Below are 21,287 nucleotides of genomic sequence, written 5' to 3'. Positions count from 1 at the left end.
GCCATGCTGGCTGGGGCTGATGGGAGTTGTGGGCAAAAAACATCTGGAGAGCTACTGTTGGCCACCCCTGCCATAGATTTATACCCTGCCCTTCTCTCTGAATCAGAGTTTCAAAGCAGTTTACAATCTCCCTGATCTTCTTCCACAACAGCAAACACCCTGTGATGTGGGTGGAAATGAGAGATCTCTCACAGAAGCTGCCCTTTCAAGGACAACTCTTGTGAGAGCTATGGCTGACCCAAGGTGATTCCAGCAGCTGCAAGTGGAGAAGTGGGGAATCAAACCCGGTTCTCCAATATAAGAGTCCATGCACTTAACCACTACACCAAACAGGTCTGCACAACTACCAAAGCCTGTTCATATTATATTAGCAGTCTACCATACTTTATGTGACAAGTCAAATCCTCCTGCTGTTATCTGGTTATGGATATTGGGTAGAACTGATTGCATCCATGTTTGCAACCATTCATTCCCTAGATTGAAATTTTGTGCTTGCAGGATATGCACATATCTTATTGCCTGGTGTCGATCTTAGTCTGGATAGGCCTGTGCCAGACATGTCTTTGTGGATGGGCAACTCTCCGTTTTTGATGATCTTTCTGCATTCATGAAGAAGAGCATCTTGTCTTCAGAGGTGGGGGGGAAACCAATGTGATACATGGGTGATCAATAGGTCAGAGTGGGTTTAATAAATATGCTGGTTGTTGTATTGATTTGGACATTGTTTGTGGACATGACAGCTGTTGAGCCACATGGAAGCACTATATTCCACAGTACTATACACCAACCTCAAAACTGAGCATCTAAGGGTGCATTCACACATTAAATAATGCATTTTGCAACTGGATTTTTACTGTGTAAGAACAGCAAAAATCCAGTTGCAAAACGCATTTAGTGTAGTGTAAACACACCCTAAGTGTTCTAGCTGTTGCAACCCAAGTTGTACCATACAGTTTTTGGAGAATGGTGTTTTGCATGCATATTTTCACTGCTATATTGCTAAGATGTTGTTTACAGCTTGAGGTCCTGTCCAGTGTAATGCCAAGGTATTTAGATATATGATTGTAAGTCTTGTGCCATTAAAGTAGACATTCAATTCACAGTTGGCAAGATTGTTATTGAGATGGAAACAGGTGCATTCTGTTTTTCCTGGACTTGGGATAAGCCTCCATTTATGGTAGCAGTCAGCCAAAATTTCAAGGTCCCTAGACACTATTTCCTCAGTCCTTTCAATTGATTTGTGCCTTACTGCAATCACCATGTCATCAGCATAAGCAAATTTCCTGGATATCATCTCAAGAACATCTGAGATTTATAGATTGAAAAGAAGTGAAATGAGGACTGAGCCCTGGGGTAGACAGTTTTTCAGATTCCATCTGCTTGCTGATTGACTGACCAAAAATTACTTGGAAAGTTCTATCACTCAGTATGTTATTTAGGAGTCAAAATAATGTTCTGCAGGGGGGAACTTGTAAAAATTTATACAGTAGAACATCCCTCCAAACTGTGTCACAAATGGCAGTCAGATCAACAAAAACTGTTGATGTCTTAAGACACTTTTGATATCCAGCCTCAATGAAAGTTGTTAAACCGAGAACTTGGTCTTCACAACTATGATGAGATCTTAATCCTGCTTGCTCTTTAGGGATGTAATCTGGAGATGTTGTAATTCTGGGTGATCTATAGCCCCCATCTGAAGGTTAGCAACCTTAGTTCCCAAGGAAGAAATGGCTGTTTTGGAGGGTGGAATCTATAGCATTATACTCTTCTGAGATCTCTCCCCTTCTGAAACCTCACCATCCCCAGGCTCCACCTCCCAAATCTCCAGGTATTTCCTAACCTGAGTTTGTAACCCTATCTCCTTCACACCCAACAGACAACCTACCTTTATCTGCTCCTCTTTCTTAAACTTTCCACACCATTCCCCAGCAGCCTCTCCCTAGAAAAATTGTGACCCAATTGTGTGGTGCCAGCCACTGGTGTGGCCCACTTGCATGGTAGGGAACCTTCAAGGACTTGTGGGGTGACACTTTGCTTTCCCATGTTACCCCTTCCCCATACTATTTCCTCTTTCCCTTCCCTCCCTGCTGTCAACTCCCATAACTTCTCCCCTTCCCCTATCTCATCCTGTCCTTTTCAGCCATTCACCAACTAATTTTGTATCTACCTCCCATATTCAGCTATATTTATTATTTATTTACTTTGTATCTCACCTTTCTCCCAAGAGGGAACCAAAGCAGTTTACATTGTTCTCTGCCTTTGCTCCTCAAGATTTGTAAATCAATGAGCTTCTAAGGGTACAAAAGGACAGAGTATTCTCTTCCTCTTTATCCTCACGACAACCCTGTGAAATTGGTTAGACTGAAAGGATGTGACTGATCCAAAATTTTATTTTTTTAATTTTATTTATTCGTGATTTATATCCCGCCCTTCCCACGAGTGGCTCAGGGCGGCTTCCAGAAATTGGTCAAACATAAAAATTAAACAATTTAAGTATATAAACAATTAAATATTTAAAACAGTTAAAACCTTAAAAACCAGTTAACATTTTGATTACATATAAACAGATGTCTAGCCAAGTTACATCGAGTTTTCATCCTAGCTAGGTGTAAGCTAGCCGGAAGAGGGTCGTCTTACAGGCCCTGCGGAACTGAACCAGGTCCCGCAGGGCCCTCACCTCCTCCGGCAGCTGATTCCACCATGTGGGGGCCATAACGGAGAAAGCCCTTTCTCTGGTGGATTTCAAGCGGGCTTCTTTTGGCCCGGGGATAGTGACTCGAGTCCAACCTTGAGCCAAAATCACACAGTAAGCAAGATGGGGATTGGAACCTGGGTCTCCCAGCCCCAACCCTGCTACACCACACTGGCTTTCATAGGGTGAATTCTGTTGAACAGTGGGAACTCAGTTCCGCAGGGCCTGTAAGACAAGCCTCTTCTGGCTAGCCTACGCCTGACTAGATTAATGTAGCTCATCAGACTTTAGTGAAATATACGGTATAGTTTAATGTTAAGATTTTAAGGTTTTTAAATGCTTTGACTTTTTAATTGTAATAATTTTGCACTTTGTTTATTGTTTTATCGTTTGTTGTGAGCCGGCCTGAGCCATTTTATGGGAAGGGCGGGATATAAGTCATAGAATAAATAAATAAATAAATAAATAAGCAGCTATGTCTAGTTGAGACATGCAAATCAGGTGGTATCAAGTCACCAATGTTTGCTGCCAGGCCTAAGGTAGCTAACTCCAGGTGGAACCTGGAGATCTCCCAGAATTACAGCTGATCCCCAGATGACAGAGATCTGCCCCAGTGGAGAAAATGGCTGCTTTGGAGGGTGGACTCTAAGGCATTATATGTGACCAAGGTTTCTCTCTTTCCCATACCCAACACCCCCGCCATTCCTCCTCAAAATTTCTACCCTGGAGCTACAACCATACCCAGGTGGCCCTGATGAGTCCTCAATGGCCAAAACAGCCCTGGAAAGGGCCCTGCCTTTTACTCAGGGAACCCAGCCTGGAATGTTGTTGTGGCCTAGCAACAGCTATTGAGGGAATCCATTTGTTAAAGCTACAGGCTCCCCTTTTATAATTGTGAGATCTTCTTCGTGGTCTCTGTTCTTCACACTCATGGGATGAAGCGCAAGCGCTGATCCCCGATAGGTAACTCCAAAGTCCGGGATTTTTTGCTGCCTGGCCCCGGTAGGCATGCGCAACAGCCCCAGTGTGCATGCCTACCCGGTGTTCATCTGGCCTTGCGGTCAGAGCATAGCTGTGATGTCGGACAACATGACAGCTGTCAGTTATATAAATCATCAAGGGGGAACTGTGTCCAGAAAGCTGTGTGCGTTGGCGATGCAGCTTTGGGAGACTTGCATAGTTTCTCAGATCTTTACTGTAGCCACCCACCTTTCCGGGGAACTCAATGTTCAAGTGGACTCCCTGAGCAGGGGAGAAGTCTCCCATTACGAATGGGAGATGAACTGGAGATACCTCGAACCTCTGTTCTGGGAGTGGGGTCATTCCAGAATAGATGTATTTGTCACGGCAAACAATCGAAAGTGCGAACAATTTTGTTCCAGAGGAGGGATGCACCCAAGGTACCTAGGGGACGGTCTTCTGCAACCTGGGCATTTCCTCATGTCTTCATGCGACATTATGCCCTGGATGTCCGGAAGCATCGCAGAGCACAGCTGGGTACCCTGGTCCTTCAAGCCGCTACTTCAGCATAACCGCCAGCTCCCTCCTCCAGGTAAGCCTAGCTTGCTAATCTCCCATGAGTGCGAAGCACAGAGACCACGAAGAAGATAAACAGGTTTCCTACCTGTAACTGATGATCTTCGAGTAGTCATCTGTGCATTCACACTACCCGCCCTCCTTCCCCCAATGCTGCTGGTCATGGTACTCTTGATAGGTGGCGGCGGGAAGGAACTGGCGGGATATTCGCGCCCATCAGGTGGGCATGCACACTGGGGATGTCGCGCATGCCTACCGGGGTCGGGCAGCGAAAAATCCCAAACTTTGGAGTTACTGATCAGGGATCAGTGCTGACGCTTCATCCCATGAGTGTGAATGCACAGATGACCACTCGAAGATCATCAGTTACAGGTAGAAAACCTGTTGTTGTTTTTTTAAAAAAAAAAAAGTAAAAATTTTTCTTTTAAGATTTCAGATGTTTCTGCAAACTTGGGGTATTTTTCAGGTTTGTAGAAAGAAATGTCTTATTTGTTCGCTGCTCCAGTCACTGGATTTAAGTATTCTCAGATTTGGCTGACTTCGCTATTAGGCTATACAAGTGGGTGGCTCACGAGTTTTGCAGGGAGAATCCCATCTATCCTCTTATCACCAAGCCTGGCATGGGTGCAGGCTCCAGCACTCACCTTTGAGCCTGGTGGTGGCAGTGCCTGGAAGGCGCTCCAAGCACAGAACTGTACCTGGTGCCCACTGCAGCCAGGCTGAGAGCCTCACCCATTACCCACCGTTGTGGCAGCTGGGCCAAGAGTGGCTCCTTGAAACAGCCACTGTCATCTGTTCAGAAAACACTTTGATTTAATTGAGGGGGGATTTAAAAAAAATTGATATTTTCTGCGAACCTGGGCAATCCTCCAAGTTTGCAGAAAAACCTGTTCATTTTTGGTATGGCCCTGATCCATGGGTTTAGGTGTCTACAGATGCGGGGCCATGTGTCACTAATCTGTATTTAGATGATTTACATACTATGCTTAACTGTAGAAATTGGTGACAGCTTACAGCAAGTATGACAGTATGAACATAAGATGATCAGTATAAGGCAAATGCTGCTACTACTATATTGAAAACAGTATTAAAATTAATCAGAGTTGCTATAAATTGTACTGGTAAACAAGTTTTAACTTGCCAGCTAAAAGCCATCCAGATAGGCACAAGTCAAGTGAATATTAGGGGGAAATTATCTAGATGAGACACCATAGGTATTTCACTTGTGAATGTGGGAGGTGGGACACCCAGAGCTAGCCTCTGACAAGGATCTTTATCTTGAAATAATAAATATAGCTGAATATATTCTGCAACAGCATTCTTGAAACTTTGTTCTGCCACAATGTTCCATCATGTAATTAGTGCTACAACTGTTTACTCCATGATGATTAGAGAAAATTAATTTACCAACATAGAAGGAGCCATAGGAGATTCGGCAATGGAGCAATGCAACTCAGTGTGAGCCAAAAACAACGCAGCCTTCATGGGCCAGTGTGGCAGAAGATAAAGGACTAAGAAATTTACAAAAAATAAAGAACTCTGGTTTGAAATAGAGCTATATAGGAAAAATAACCTGTTGGGTTCATATTCTTTGGTTACACTTATGAGAATCACTATTTTATGCTCCATTGCTATAATGTGGAAGATTATTTATGCAATTATTGAGCTCCGATATTTGTCATAGATGGTTAATAGGAAATACAGACACGTAGTTTTGTAGCATATTATTTATCATATACTACATTTTCTCAATACGTGTAGTGAAAATACTAAAAATAGAATTTGTTATACACAGAGTTTGTAGTTTTTTGATAGTTTGTGTCACTGTGGTTCCCAGTGTGCAATTGTTTGAGCAGGTTCATATGATGGTATTCTTTTCCAAAGTAACAGTGGAAAGCAGATCAAAAGTTACTACTATGTCCTTCTGACCTTCTGTTTTAGTTCCAACTGTGTCTTCTCCAAAAAAGAAGAAACACAAAAAATACAGAAGTGTTATCTCTGACATATTTGATGGGACCATCATAAGTTCAGTACAGTGTCTGACATGTGACCGGGTAAGTATGGCAATCTTGTCCTCTTTCCACCCTCATACACAGGATTTTCTGTTCTTTCTTGCTGAACATGCCCTGTATCTATTTTCTTCTTATTCGCTGGTCTGTCCCACCTTGTCACGTTATCTTTGCCAAATTCCATCAGGGCCTTGCAGGACCTTGTACAATTCTGCAGGGCCTGCAAGGCAGAGCTGTCCAGCCAGGCTTTTGATTGAGGATGGCAATGGTTTCCATCTCAGCTGGCAACCTCTTCTGTTCTTTTGCGTCATGCTCACTCTCCCCCTCACCTTCGAAGTGGCCGGGAGTCTGTAACTGGAATAATGAATAAGTGATAATACTCACCAATAGTTAAATGTATTTTAATTATTTATTATTTTATCTGGTTATGTTTTAATGCAGTAGCAGGAATTGGGCAATTCACAATCACAATAAATGTATTTTGATGCTGACTCAGCCTGAGGACTTGAGAGAAAAGACTGATTATGTCCCTATATTTGTGCTTCTATAATGGCACATGAGGGGCTTTTGGAAGTTCAAAAATAAAGTATTTTATTTAACTTTGAAGGGAAAAGATCAGGTGGAATCAGGGGTAGGATGTTTCAGGTGAAACGTTACGACAAACTGATGTTAACTTTGTAATCACATTGTTCCAAATAATAGGTTGCCAACAAGTAAGTGTTTTTGTTTTTCCACAAGATCTTTAAAACTTTGAAGTGAGAGGCTTTCTTTTCCGTTCCTGCTTTAACCCACAAACATAGGTTTCTCAATATCACTGACACTTTGCATCTAGAAGGCAGGAACATTCAAGGTTCCCAAATCCTTCTTTCTAATAAATCAGGGATTACTCCTTTTTTATCTCCCTTTTCACTGGACAGAAACTACTTTTCTTCACTAGAACCTTTTTTGGCTTAATGAGGATCTTCTGTGATCCTCTCTAGTGGATACTAAACTGTTTCTTCAGCTGTCAGTTCCCAACTGTCATTTCTTAACTGATGCTCTCCACAGAATTCTATTTAAACAGCCTATCACTCAATGTTTCTCAGACTTTGTGAGGAGTTAACTCATGACAGTCCATTACAACAACTGGAAGCAATTCCCCGTTTCGGCTTGAATGGGGATCCTTTCTGATCCTGACATTCCTTTTGTGCCCTTCCCAATCCACAGTGGTTCTTAACTGTTTCCCAATTGTCATACTTAGCTGACATTCTCCACAGAACATATATGAACATATGAAGCTGCCTTATACTGAATCAGACCCTCGGTCCATCAAAGTCAGTATTGTCTACTCAGACTGGCAGCGGCTCTCCAGGGTCTCAAGCTGAGGTTTTTCACACCTATTTGCCTGGACCCTTTTTTGGAGATGCCAGGGATTGAACCTGGGACCTTCTGCTTACCAAGCAGATGCTCTACCACTGAGCCACCGTCCCTCCCCCTAATTCCATTTGAACAGCCTGTCACTCAGAGGTTCTCAGACTCTGTTAGGTATTAACCCTCAGTAGTCCGTCACATAAAGGAAGAAAAGTTGTGCATTCCTGCAGTCCATGGACCCCATGCAACAAGTCTTTTTTATATAGAAAGGTTAATGCTTTTATTCATCTCTGGTACATCACTTCTTGTGATCAAATGAACCCCTTGGCTATTTCCAAAAGCTTTGAATAAACACTTTTAATTAGTTGTCAGTGAGGTATATTATTGATAGTTTTGAATGCAAAACTAAAATAGAACATGGGGAATGTCTCCCTGATGGAAGAAGTTTGAAGAGATGATCTCCGAGTTCCGTTCTCACTTTAGCCCCCGATCCCTTATCATGAGGGATCCTCATGATAACTCCTCTCCCCCAGAATCAGGGGGGGGGGAGGTTGCAGGCTGTTAGGAGGGGAAGGTAGGAATTGATCTGCTTCTACTGAAGAAAAATTGATGAGCTGAAAGTTGAAAACTAATAAATTGGAAGTATGGTTGACCTGTGGGTTTTTTTTGTCATAGGTTTCTATTACCCTGGAGACTTTCCAGGATTTGTCATTACCTATTCCAGGTAAGGAAGACCTTGCTAAGCTGCATTCTGCAAGTCATCAGACTTCTCTTGTCAAAGCAGGTTCTTGTGGTGAAGCATATGCTCCTCAAGGGTGGATAGCATTTTTTGTGGAATACTTCAAAAGGTTGGTTTCTTTCCAGTGCTTGGATATCTTAAATTGATGTTTCTGCTATACTGGCAGGACATTTGCTGTTTTTTCTATCAATGATATTTCAGGTTTGTTGTCTCATGTGTTCCTAGCTGGTTTTGGGGTCCAACAGTAACCTTACAAGACTGTCTTGCTGCATTTTTTGCCAGAGATGAACTAAAAGGTAATAGACTATTATTCATAATATTTTGTCTTATTAAAACATAAGTTCCGTATTATGTCTGTCACTTCTTTTTCTTTTTGCACTGGTTTACAGATTTACAGATTTTTAAATGATTAGAAACATTTCACAATGTTCCTTTTAAGCTATGATTGAAATTGCAGTTTTATATATATAAATATATATTCCCAGTTTATTTATTTTTATATATATATATATATATATATATATATATATATATATATATATATATATATATATATATATATATTCATTCCAAAGTGGACAAAGGTTCAGAAAAGTCAGTGGAGAAATTTTCCCTTTGTCCTATTATTACTCGACACTAATTGGAGAGCCAGGCTCCAATTTATGAGAGTAGTCTCCTAATAGAGAAGTGTAACTTGTTGAGGAAATGATAAAAGGCAATTTGTTAATCACATATTAAATGTATTCCTGATGATAAAATGCTGTAATTGTAATTTGTCTTACAGAATCAGTAGTGCTTTAGCTTACACTATTGAAGAAATGGGTTTTTTTTAAAATAATGATTGTGCTTCCTTCTTTGTGCCTGCAGGTGACAATATGTACAGTTGTGAAAAGTGTAAAAAGTAAGTTACGTACTTTCAATTTTTTGATCAAGGCACAACTAGAAGAAAATTATAGTAATTGTACATTGTCTGAAATATGGTTTTAGAAAATTGTTCTTGTGGATATATGATCACTGTTCCTTTCAAAAATAAATACATTTTAAATGTAGGATCCAGTCCTAAGCTCACTTATTTTAAAGTAAATTACATTATAAATAACTTCTGCTAAAATTGAAATGCTACATTAGGCTTGAAATTTACTTCTTACCTAGGACAGGTGGGAATTAACACCTGGTAAACATCTCAAATGTGACTCATCTATGAATACCGTGTGTAGCTTGCTCTTGCACATGCAGTGGTGACAGTGCTTTGCAAGGAGGGTCCCCACTTCTTTCCAGACATAATATCAACTAGCTTCTGCTCTGGAAGGAAACTGATCCCTGTCATCTTACTGTTTGGTTTGGAAAGTTCAGTTTTATGGCATTTAGAAAAGGCACTGTCTCTGCCATGCTTGGTGCTTTGTTGGTATGCATCTTTTGCAAGTTTACAGATGATAGGCCTTTATTACCTTTATATGCACACACAAACTGCTTTCGTTGTTCACAAGAGTGATTTATATATTGCTTATTTCTACATTTACATGCTGAGAGGAGATAAGTGAATTTTCTTAGCTTGTGGAGACCAGAGTTCTAATTCATAGTCTGCATTTCCAAAATATTTGTTACGTGTTCCCATAATGGGATAACCATATAAAGTCTGTTGCAGCAAAAAAGACAGGAGTCTTGTGGTGGTTAATAGGTGGACAGGCAATGAAGTGTACACTTTTGTGGGCTACAGTCCACTTCATCAGATGCCTGAAAACGATTTTCAGTCAGCAAAAGTGCTTTCTATCACTTTGTCACCTCGTATGCTTTTGGAATTTCTATAGATATGTTACAAACTGTGGGCTGTCTCACTATTGCACTTGTACAAGGCACATTCTGCTGGCTGAACAGCCTGTTACACTGGCAAAAGACTTCTTGTGCTAATGGAGCATACTTTGTTCCAATGGAGTGCACTGCCCTTTGCTGACTGGTGTGGTAGGATCCTATCTTTATTTCCTTTTTTGGCTTTTAAGTCGTTCTTTTTTTTTTCTTTGCTGTAAAAATGGACTTGCTGGAACAAGTCTAGCTCACCACCTAGTGGTGCATAATGCTAAAAGAGCTAGAACTTTTGACTGCCAGACAATCTTAGGATCTCCTGGCTATATTACACACACTGCCATTCAGTAATTAATTCTGATAACAGGTTTCATGTATCTGAAGGGGGCAGTAGGCCACAGAAGTTTATGCTTTGATATATCTTTGAGATGCCACAATAACCACATATTCATACAATATAAGACTTCAAAAATTCTTTTCTAAAAACATTTGATTACATTCCTGTTCAGAACTGAAATATTTGTTTTTACTGTAGGTTAAGAAATGGAGTGAAGTTCTGCAAAGTTCAACGTTTTCCTGAGGTATTTTAAATTTTATGTATTCTACATTGCAGAAGGTGGTATACATGATTCTCTCCCTTCTACGTTTCATCCTTATAATAGTTCTGTGAAGTAGGTGAGAAGTGGCTGACCCAAGGTCACTCAGTACTTTAAGATACTTGTGCTAAGGTACTATTAAGTTACAGCAGTTTGCAGCTCTCAACCAAGTATTGAATATATTTGCAATTTAAATTATGGAAGACATACATTTGTGTTTTTCTTATCTATGCCAAGGGGGGGTTTTTTGTAGAAAAAGCCCAGCAGGAACTCATTTGCATATTAGGCCACATCCCTGATGCAAAGCTAGCCAGAACTGCATTCCTGTGTGTTCTTGCTCCAAAAGAGCCCTGTCTGTGCCAAATAGTATACTTCTGTATGCTGATTTAAATAATGCGTATTATAAATTAAAGCAGTAAATTAAGATTAGGTTTGATAGAAAATATTGCATGTATTTTCCCCAGATGTCTATTTTTCCAAATAAAGCAAATAACAACAAAGCAGAAGATATTTTTAGATGGCAAGCATTTTTTTAGCTTGCCCATGGAGCCTGATGCACCCTGTACAGTTCCAAATGGCTCTGCGGGGCCCCCTGGCGATTCTCTAGATGACCTAGTAGTCTTGGCAAGACAGGCTCTCTATGGCTGTTGATCACTCAATAGTCATATTGATCACTCCCCGGTGCCCTTGCGTCCTCATTCTAAGCTGGCCCTGTGGTATAACCCAGAATTGTGGCTGATGAGATGAAGGCTCAGACAGCTAGAAAGGCAGTGGCAACATACTCGAGACAAAGCGACTTGAACATCTTATAGAGAGTTTATGTCCACAAGGCAGACCAAACCATAGGGAATTGGACAAAGGCTGTGAGGCTTTTGCGACTTTTTTCGCAGATAAAATCTCGTCACTCTGTCACGACCTCCCTGCCACACTTGAAACAGTATGTGAACTCGAGGCTCCGTGCCTGTTTTCCAGACCAGCTTTGAATCGTTTTGCAACACTCAGCCTGGAGGAAGTTGACAGAATTCTCTCTAATGTGTGCTCAACGACGTGATTTGGACCCTTGCTCATCCTTGCTGATTAAAGCTTGCTGGATGGAGCTATGATATCCTGTACGGGATATCGTAAATAGATCCTTCTCTGAAGGGCTTTTTCTAATGCCCCTTAAAGAGGCGGTGGTCTACCCTCTCTTGAAAAAGTCAACATTGGACCCGGCCAAATTGGCACACTATCAGCCGGTCTCAAATTTACCCTTTTTGGGTAAAATTATTGAGAGGGCAGTAGCGCTACAGAGCTTTCTGGAGGATGCTTCCATCCTAGACCCTCACCAGTCCAGCTTCTGCCCAGGTCATGGGACGGAGATAGTAGTGGTCACCCTGGTGGATGATCTCCAGTGGCATTTGGATCGAGGTGGTTTGGTGGTACTGATGTTGTTGGATCTGTCAGCTGTGTTCGATACAGTTGACCAGTTGCTGACCCACTGCCTTGCAGAAACAGGGATTCAGGGGTTGGCCTTGCAGTGGCTCTCCTCTTTGCTTCATGGTTGGGGACAAAGGGTGGCGACTGGGGGACAGTCATCCCAGAGACACCAGCTTAACTGCAGTGTGCCTCAGGGGGCGATGCTTTCCCTGATGTTGTTTAACATCTATATGCACCCCCTTGCACAGATTGCCCGGAGGTATGGGGGTTGCCATCGGTACACTGATGACACCCAGCTCGATCTATTGATGGACGGCCAGTCTGGCTGTGCCCCAGAAAATCTGGACTTGGCTCTGGAAGCTGTGGCAGACCTAGTCAACTGAAGCTGAATCCGACAAAGACAGAGGTTCTTTGCCTGAGTTGTGGCAGTCTGGGTAGGGAAATCCCCATACCAACTTTTGATGGTGTGCCACTTACAACGGCCCCCAGGGTCAGAAGTTTGGGGGTGCTACTAGAGCCTTCTCTAACAATGAAGGCCCAGATAGCAGCCACTGCCAAATCCACCTTTTTCCATCTCAAGCAGGTAAGGCAATTGGTCCCTTTCCTCGAGCGTGGCAACCTGGCAGCTGTGATTCAAGCTATGGTCACCTCAAGATTGGATTACTGTAATGCCCTCTACATGGGGCTGCCCTTGTCTCGAATCTGGAAACTACAGCTAGTACAGAATGCAGCAGCCAGGCTGTTATTGGGACTCTCCATATGGGAGCACATACAGCCGGGGCTGCGGGAGCTGCATTGGCTGCCGGTAGTATACCAGATTCACTACAAGGTGCTGGTCATTACCTTTGACGTCCTATATGGCCAAGGACCTGTCTACCTTAGAGACCATCTCTCCCCACAGGTTCCCCAGAGGGTACTCAGATCTGGAATGTAGAACCTATTTTTGATCCCTAGGCCGAGGGAGGCAGGATTAAAACCACCAGGGAGAGAGCCTTCTCAATCGCTGCCCCCTGTTGGTGGAAACAACTGCTGGAGGAAGTTAGAGCCTTGCAGAATCTCGCCCAGTTCTGCAAGGCCTGCAAGACATTATTTTGACTTGCCTTTAACTGAATTGCTGCTATAGTAGCATAAAAGGATACCTCAGAGCAGTGAATACTACCGAAAACGAAATGACCTTAGTATCAATACTGTTTACATTGTTTTAATTGCCTGTACTGTTGATCTGATTAATTGTTTAATGCTTAACTTATTGAACTGTATTGTTACTATGATTTATTTTATTGTTGTGAGCCACCCTGAGCCTGCTTTGGCAGGGAGGGCAGAATATAAATCTAATAAATCAAACCAAATAAAAAAATTTCGGAAGTTTTGGTTTTAAAATTTCTAGAAATTTTACAGCTCTAATTCTAAATAATCAAATTGCAGTTCATGAAAAGAATTATACATCTGATCATTATGTAGTAGCTGAAAATTAGGGCAGAAATATTACTGGTACTCCAGAGGGTGAATAATTACTTAGGGGACGAGAAGGAAGAAGTTCTTGTTTGGACCCTACAAAGGTAACTGAAGAATCAGTGCAATATTCTTTTGGAAAAATATTTTAAATATAATAATTATTTCCCTGATAAATTAACACTGCAGTTAATTTTACGCATGATTTCCTTACACTTCACTATAGGAAGAGGAAAAGCAGATCTGAATTTATGAGTAGCATACCAAATTGCCTTTTTGTAAGTAAATTCCCAACAAAGGAGTTGTGTGAAATTCATATATGACTGCTTATATAGGATACTTGTGCAGGAAAACACTATAACAGGTGTCAAATGAGTGGCCCGGGGGCCGAATCAGGCCCCGGAGGGTATCTATCAGGTCCCTGAGTGGCTGGCTGTTATCTGCTTCCTTCTCCCTATCTCTTGCTTCCTTCTGCATAACAGCTTGTTTTGCAAGGCTTGCTCAATTGCACAGGAGCTACAAAGCAAAACCTCTATTTCTCCATTGACTAGGGCTCCTCCATTTGGGAGGAAGGGGGGAAGGCAGAGCTTGTTTTCCCAGACTCTCTCAATTGCACAGCAGAACTACAGACCCAAGTCTCTCTTCCTTCTATTGGCTGAGGCTCCTCCCCCTCCTGGGGAAGGAAGGAAAGAGCTAGAGCTGACTTTGTCCAGTTCCCTAGATTCCATGGGAGAAATACAAAGAAAGCACCTTTAAGACAGACTACTAACATTTTAAGCATGTTTTTAAAAAAATATATTTAATTGTGTTTGTCTGTGCCCTTTATAAAGTTTATATCTCTGCTCCCTAATCTTAAATAGGTATACACATGGCCTACTGCGACATGGCCTGGCCCATCCTGACATAGCCCGGCCCAACAAGGCTTCATTTATATCAGAACTGGCCCTCATAACAAATGAGTTTGACACCACTGGTCTATAAACTAAACACCACCAGCTGCAAAGATTATATTTTTAAAGAAACGGCAGAAGAGGGCTATTGCCAGGATGCTTGTGTAATAACTTAGATCAGGGGTGTCAAACTCATATGATATGAGGGCCAGATGTGACATAACAGAGACCTTGCTGGGCCGGGCCATGTGTATCATAAAGTGTAATGCCAGGTAGCAGAGATATAAACCTTATAGAGCATAGAGAAACACAACTAGTTTTTTTTAACTTAAAACATTACCATGTTTACAATATTTTGTTTAACAATTTCTGATAACTGACCCCTCTTGCTCTGAATTATTGCATCAAAATCTGAAGACAATTTCTGTGCTGTAGCAATCTTGATTATGCTGTTATTAAGATGTATATCTGTAAATTGCAAGCCTACTTTTGATTTATTGAAATGGCTGGGCATTGCGAGCTTTTGTACAAAAGTGCTTTGTGTGCTGGTCAAGAGCATGTGAAGGCACCATAGACTGAAGGGTATATCTATAAAACTATAATCTTTTCCAGAAAAATAACTGCAGCTTCTATGAGGCAGTGCAAGTATAGAGAGACAGCCAGTATAGTGGTCACCATTAGCCTACTATCTGAGAAACCTGGGTTAAAAATCTGCAGTCCACACAGGAAATGTGCTGGACACACACACTCAGCCTAATCCACCTCATTATGGATTGTGATTATTCCTCATCCAAACTGTTTCCATTGCTTTCCTATTGAAAAAAGACTGGATCAGGGCATGAATACAGTGAAAAGGGGGAGGGAACCCAGTTGCACCCAGGAGTGTCCTGTCAAAATGAGCTTAATGAGAGAGAGAGAGAACAACAAGGCAAAAAGCTCATACTTTGAATAAAACTGTGTTAAAGCTCTTAGGGGTTCTCTCCCCCCCCCCCATTTCTCCAGTGGAATTGAGGCAGCTGAGCAAAGCAGCCTCTGCTCTTTCCCTCTTCCCCCTCCCTTTTCCCCAAGGGAGGAGGAGAAGCCTCAGCCAATGAAGGGGCTTGGCTGTTTGATTAAGAAAGCCAGGCTGTATCAATTGCAGAGCAGAGCTACAGAGCGAAGCTCATCCATTGGCTGATGCTCCTCCTCCATTGGGGAAAAGGGAGGGGGGAAGAGGGAAAGAGCCAGAGGTTGCTTGGCTTGGTTGCATTACAGGGAAAAGTACAAAAATGGCAACCAAAGAAGTAGGCGAGAAACACAAAAATGGCGACCAAGGGAAGCAGAGGAGGGAGAATAAAGCAGACAAAGGCCATTTGCTGGTGGGCCTCTGGGGGGCAGATTAGGCCTGGGGGGCGCATGTTTGACTCCCCTGACCTAAATGGTAGTACTAAATTGCCTGGTAACTTTATACTAAGAGAAGACATTAATAAACTTTTTAAAGAGTCTGTAATTTCTTCCTTACAGATATTATGTATTCATCTAAAAAGATTCAGGCATGAACTTATGTTTTCCACAAAAATTGGAACTCATGTGTCCTTTCCTTTGGAAGGACTTGATCTTCAGTCTTTTCTTTCTAAGGACAGCCCAGCTCAAATAGTGACATACAATCTCTTATCTGTTATCTGCCATCATGGAACTGCCAGCAGTGAGTACATTTCTCTCTTTCTCTCACCCACCAGGCTATGTATTGTTGTATGCTGCATTTTATGCAGCTCACAGAATCAAGGATTTTACATTAAATTTCTTAAACTAAATTTTCTTCTTGTCATTCTTGAATGTAGATGGACATTATATAGCTTATTGCCGGAATAATTTAAATAATCGATGGTATGAATTTGATGATCAGAGTGTCACAGAAGTACCAGAAGCAGCTGTCCAAAATGCAGAAGCTTATGTTCTTTTTTATAGGTGAGAAAATCTGGTAATATTTATTGGAGTATATTTTTAGTAGGTAGCAAATCCCATCACACTTGTATATCAGCTGCAGTTGTGAAATTTTGGCCTGCAAAAATTTGCAGAGATGTAGAAAAGCTGACAGCATGCTTCCCAATTAATGGAGTTCTTGATTAAGTATAATTGTGAGCCAACAAATGTTTTTTGAATGCTTCTCTGCAGAAACTAATTTTTGTAAGATTCTGTTCCCCCAGGAACACTATTCTGAAACTGTAGTAGGAGAAGGGAGGCAAAGAAGTCGTGTTATGCTGACAGAAATCTTTTTGTCAGTGAAACCTTTTGATGGAATCCAAGCCAGTGTAAAAGTAAAACATGCCTTGGATTTTCTGCAATATATATCTCACTTCAGTAGAGGTTGGCACTGGGAAAGTTGGTATTAATATGATAATCTCTAGGGTGACAGAGAACACTGCTTTAGCTCGTTATTGTTGTTCAGTCGCACAGTTGAGTCCAACTCTTTGCAACTCCATGGACAAAGTCACTCCCCCCTGTCTTCCACCATCCTCCAAAGTCTGTTCTCCGAAGTCTGTTCTACTGCTTTAGTAGAACAGTGTATATAAAATTAAAATGTAAGCCAAAGTGGCTTTAATGTTCAGATGTTTAAGTGTGATACTAAATTCATTTCTAGTACATGTGCACAGATAGTAACACAGATCCCTAGATAAGTTACTGCAATTTGCCCCTGTTTATAAATCACTTTGAATAGTCTGTATTCCCTTGTTTTAATTCATAAGAGGATGCATGCAGGAAGGATTCTACAGTCCAATAAAATGCTATTGCAACACAAGAAATTGTTGGCACTTTATTAGCTGGGAGCTGGAAAACTAGGGGTTTCACTGTAGTAATCTGAAATTTCCCAGCACTTACAGTTGAGGTTTTCTTGAAACTTGAGCAGGGTCATCAAAAAAGGCGGCTATTCAGATTTTTAGAGCAAAGAATTTCTATAAATGGGACAGGAAGCGTAAATTTTGCAAACCAGCAGCAAAATTATGTGAAGGGGTAAATACATTATTGTTTGTATTATTCTGAAGCACTAGGGTCAAACGTAAACTGAAATTACCTAAAATATATCTGGTTATTTATAAATATTGCAGTTAGCTTCAGTTGCACTTATTCCAGTTTGTAGCAGAAATTTATGTGGATTGGGTTCAGCTATTGAATGCATCACTTATGCTTCAAGAGTTTGATAGAGCTACAATGCAACTTAAAATCTTCTAAAATGTTTTCTGCTTAGAATGCATCAATATTTGAATTGTTGCTTTAATATTTATTGGTATTTTCCAGTAAGCTGTTGCTATATTTCATGTGTCATTGCATCAGACATCTCTAAAACTAAAATTCTACAGAGATAAAAGATCAATATGAATCTGAAGAAATACTTGTAGTGTATTAATGGAAGCTTTAATTGGGTGCTTTAAGATGTGTAACTAAGAAAAGACAGGATAATAGTATATAGACAATACATGATTCCTGTGATCTTTTAATGTTTTCGTTTCACTGTAATAGAAAAAGCAATGAAGAAGCTAAAAAAGAGAGACAAAAATTATCAAGCCTTAATGTAATGGAACCAAGCCTCCTCCAGTTTTATATTTCTCGCCAGTGGCTAAATAAATTCCGGACCTTTGCAGAACCTGGACCTATTTCAAATAATGACTTTCTCTGTACTCATGGAGGTGAGAGTTCAGTTTTGAAAAATAATCAGACTCTTACGATTAAAGGCCTTTCTTATCCTGAGAAGTCTTTTTGTTTGCTGAAAAAATTATGCCACTTTCCCGATGTTCAAAAGAAGTTAATGTGTAAAATAAACAAAAAGCAACAACATAAAGACCCACGATAGAAGGGTCAACCAAACATGTTTTGAGATACTGTTTTTCATCCTTTCTGAAAGATGTAGCTTTTAAAACATTATTTAGCAGAAAGCTCCAAAGGTTTTTGCTGATATCCCCCCAAATCTTTGTTTCCATCACCTTTCTCACTTGATACATTGACACAACTGCGGTGAAGACAGCTGGCCTTAGCTAACTATTGTGTGGATTCAGAGATGATTTTTCAAGTATGTGGGCTCTAAGCTGTGAAAGTCTGAATGGTAAAACCAGCATATTGAATTAAATCAGCTGGTAGGGAATGGAACAGGCATGGAACAGGTACTACTGTGATGGCTTTACAAAGCAAACTTGCTATTGAAAATTCATTGAATATTTGTGCTTGAATCTTTTAAAAATCTTTTACTATCACATTACCATTGTGGTTCATATAATTGCTCTTGATTTATCCTAAATATGTTTGCAGTTTGCACATGGGGGTCAAGTGGAAATCTTACTGAACGTTGCAATCCATGATAACTTTGGTCATCACACAGAGAAGCATAGGAAAATGAAGATGAGAATGTTTTTATGCAAATGTTTATGGTTTAAACATTCATGTTTGGTGCAAGTGATAAAAGCTGGTTTGTTCCCAGTTTTGTGATCTTGTTGGTTTCCAGTTTTCTGATCTTGTTTTCTTTGAACATTACAACAGAATTTTAAAGTTCAGGGCATATAAAATCCTGTAAATAACTAGTTTGATTTTTAAAGTCTGTAAATGCTAGGATTGCTGTCTGGTTTATGTTTCATTTTAGTAACAGAAATGCTTTTTAAGTTAGTGTAACCCACTTAAGAGCCTTTTCATCTAGTATTTTATTCAGCCATTCCAGTTAGAAATTAATATTTGTTAATCTGGTATGTGTCATTTCATTACCATGCAGATTTCTGTTTTGAGACCAACTCATTGTCATTACTTGTAGATAGGATTTTAAATTAAGTGTTCAAGGTATAATTAGCATTTTGAATTAACCCTTAAAGGTATAATTATGTTTATGGTGTAAAAGAGTAAACATAGTTACAACTTAATTTTTAGAAATCTATTTGGAAAAATTATTTAATTCAACACCTGCCTTGAGTTGAGGTAGAACAATATTTTTTTCCCGTGTATAAATTATTTTTATTGAACAATATTAATATATACAAAGAAAAACAAAATAATACATGATTTTGATGTCTTTTTCAACATTGCAGCCATTATAATAGGAAATTTCAACAAAGTATACTACAAATATCTGCTCTTTCAACACTTATATCAAAAGTATATTAGGCTTTTATAATAATGATTTTTGTATTATGTTATTCTTCATCATATGATTAATAAAAGGGTACCACACTGCTACAAATTTGTTTTGATATTGTGCGGCTATAGAATTTGTTAATGTATATGTTAATTTATGCATAATAAAGCATTCCCAAATTTGATTTTGAGACAGTTATATAATTCTGTTGATAATCCAGACTGCTCAATTTCTGGGGGGAAAATTGATCTTTCATTGTAATTTTCATTTTTTTACTTTTAAAAAAAGGCCTTTTGAATGGTGTCATTACTCTTGTAACACTTGCTATAACTGCTGAGAACAGCAAAAGTCATCATACTTTTCTTTACTTCACAGGAGTTCCTCCACACAAGGCTACTTCTATAGAGGACCTAGTAATAATGCTACCTCAAAACATCTGGGATAACCTGTACAGCAGGTGGGCTACAGTTTCTGTAAGGTGAAACTGAATGTTTTTGAAATTTTGAACATATGCTAAGGAATTATCACATGAATACAAGTAGACTTGTATCTGTGAAATATCCACATAGTGTTGTACAAGACATTACCTTTTTCACAAAAGTGAAAACTGTCAACATTTATTTATTTATTACATTAGATTTATATCCCACCCATTCTATGAAGACTCAAGGCAGCTACAATTTGCAATTTAATTTAATTGCAGAATTTTAATTCTTGATATATCTTTAATGACTGTCAGTTTAAAAATGTTAAGTTCTAGTATTGCTCTTAAGCTGCAGTAGATTGTTGCTATAAATTTTACAAAATGGATCACACAAATATCTTGTGGAGGCCCTGTGCTGAAATGTAAAGGTATCATTCTGCTAAACCATAAAGCTATACATACCTTCTGCTCATCATCATTGTCAAACAAGGTGGGAATTTGTTTTAAGAAAGTAAAAGGTATGTGAGGTAATTGTATTAACTTCTATCATTTTTAATATTATGTGTGTTCACATTACATTTTGGCGTATTCTTTGATGTACACATGACATAAATTGTGCAAATTTTATTTAGATGTCAGCTGTACCTGAGCACACCAGTTTAGTTTATAATGTAGCCTGTTCAAACTGCACTTAACATTCTAATATCATAGATGAGAGGGGGGAAACTTAATCTTTTAACAGCAGGTATGCTTCATATTAGGAAAAACAGATAAGATAAAACAAAAATTGTACCAGGCAGGGTGGTGATAATTGACAACATAGTAGCTTAACCCTGGAAGACAAAAACACAAAGATACTAGCTAGCAGGCCATGCTGATCTATAATAATTGTAGAATACTGAACCTTTTTGGTAAGGCCTTCTATCACTATTCATGTATTGCTGCCTACAGTCCTTTCTATGTGCATTCCTGGGTCACAGCTGGACACAGAAATATGGCTTACAAGTCTTATCTGGGAAGGCATTTTAAAACAATACAGTAGTATTTTTTTGTTGTGGGAAGCCAGCCACCGGTATGGGGCAATGGCTGCACTGAATGGCGGCCCTGGCCCATTGCAAACATGCCTGGGGCAGAAGTGACATTGGGCTGTGTGAGTTAGATTGTGAGTTAGCTAGTTGTCCTCCCTCTTTTGTGTTGTTAAATGACAATAAGTATTATTCACGTGTGGAAACTGATGAATGGGATGTCATCTCCTAATAGGATACTGATGGGAAAGGGAATTTTGACATGC

General features: G+C 40.0%; 1 protein-coding gene across 4 annotated transcripts in view; it reads left to right on the top strand.

Moving 5' to 3' along the window:
• USP33 (ubiquitin specific peptidase 33) overlaps positions 1-21,287 on the top strand; it is a 64,084-nt gene that overhangs the window by 38,545 nt on the left and 4,252 nt on the right. For 2 of the 4 annotated variants that reach the window (XM_060232054.1, XM_060232055.1), the window contains exons 12-20: positions 6,170-6,282; positions 8,263-8,435; positions 8,552-8,622; positions 9,194-9,227; positions 10,662-10,707; positions 15,984-16,164; positions 16,301-16,427; positions 17,979-18,145; positions 19,948-20,029. In XM_060232054.1, the coding sequence (XP_060088037.1) occupies positions 6,170-6,282; positions 8,263-8,435; positions 8,552-8,622; positions 9,194-9,227; positions 10,662-10,707; positions 15,984-16,164; positions 16,301-16,427; positions 17,979-18,145; positions 19,948-20,029 (994 nt within the window). Of the gene's footprint in view, positions 1-6,169; positions 6,283-8,262; positions 8,436-8,527; positions 8,623-9,193; positions 9,228-10,661; positions 10,708-15,983; positions 16,165-16,300; positions 16,428-17,978; positions 18,146-19,947; positions 20,030-21,287 lie in introns of all 4 variants that reach the window. The other 2 variants (XM_060232052.1, XM_060232053.1) reach the window with 1 other exon arrangement.

Source organism: Heteronotia binoei, chromosome 2 (assembly GCF_032191835.1).
Source record: "Heteronotia binoei isolate CCM8104 ecotype False Entrance Well chromosome 2, APGP_CSIRO_Hbin_v1, whole genome shotgun sequence".
NCBI lineage: Eukaryota > Metazoa > Chordata > Lepidosauria > Squamata > Gekkonidae > Heteronotia > Heteronotia binoei.
Note: the sequence above shows the minus strand (reverse complement) of the source record. Positions and strands in the feature narration are given on the sequence as shown.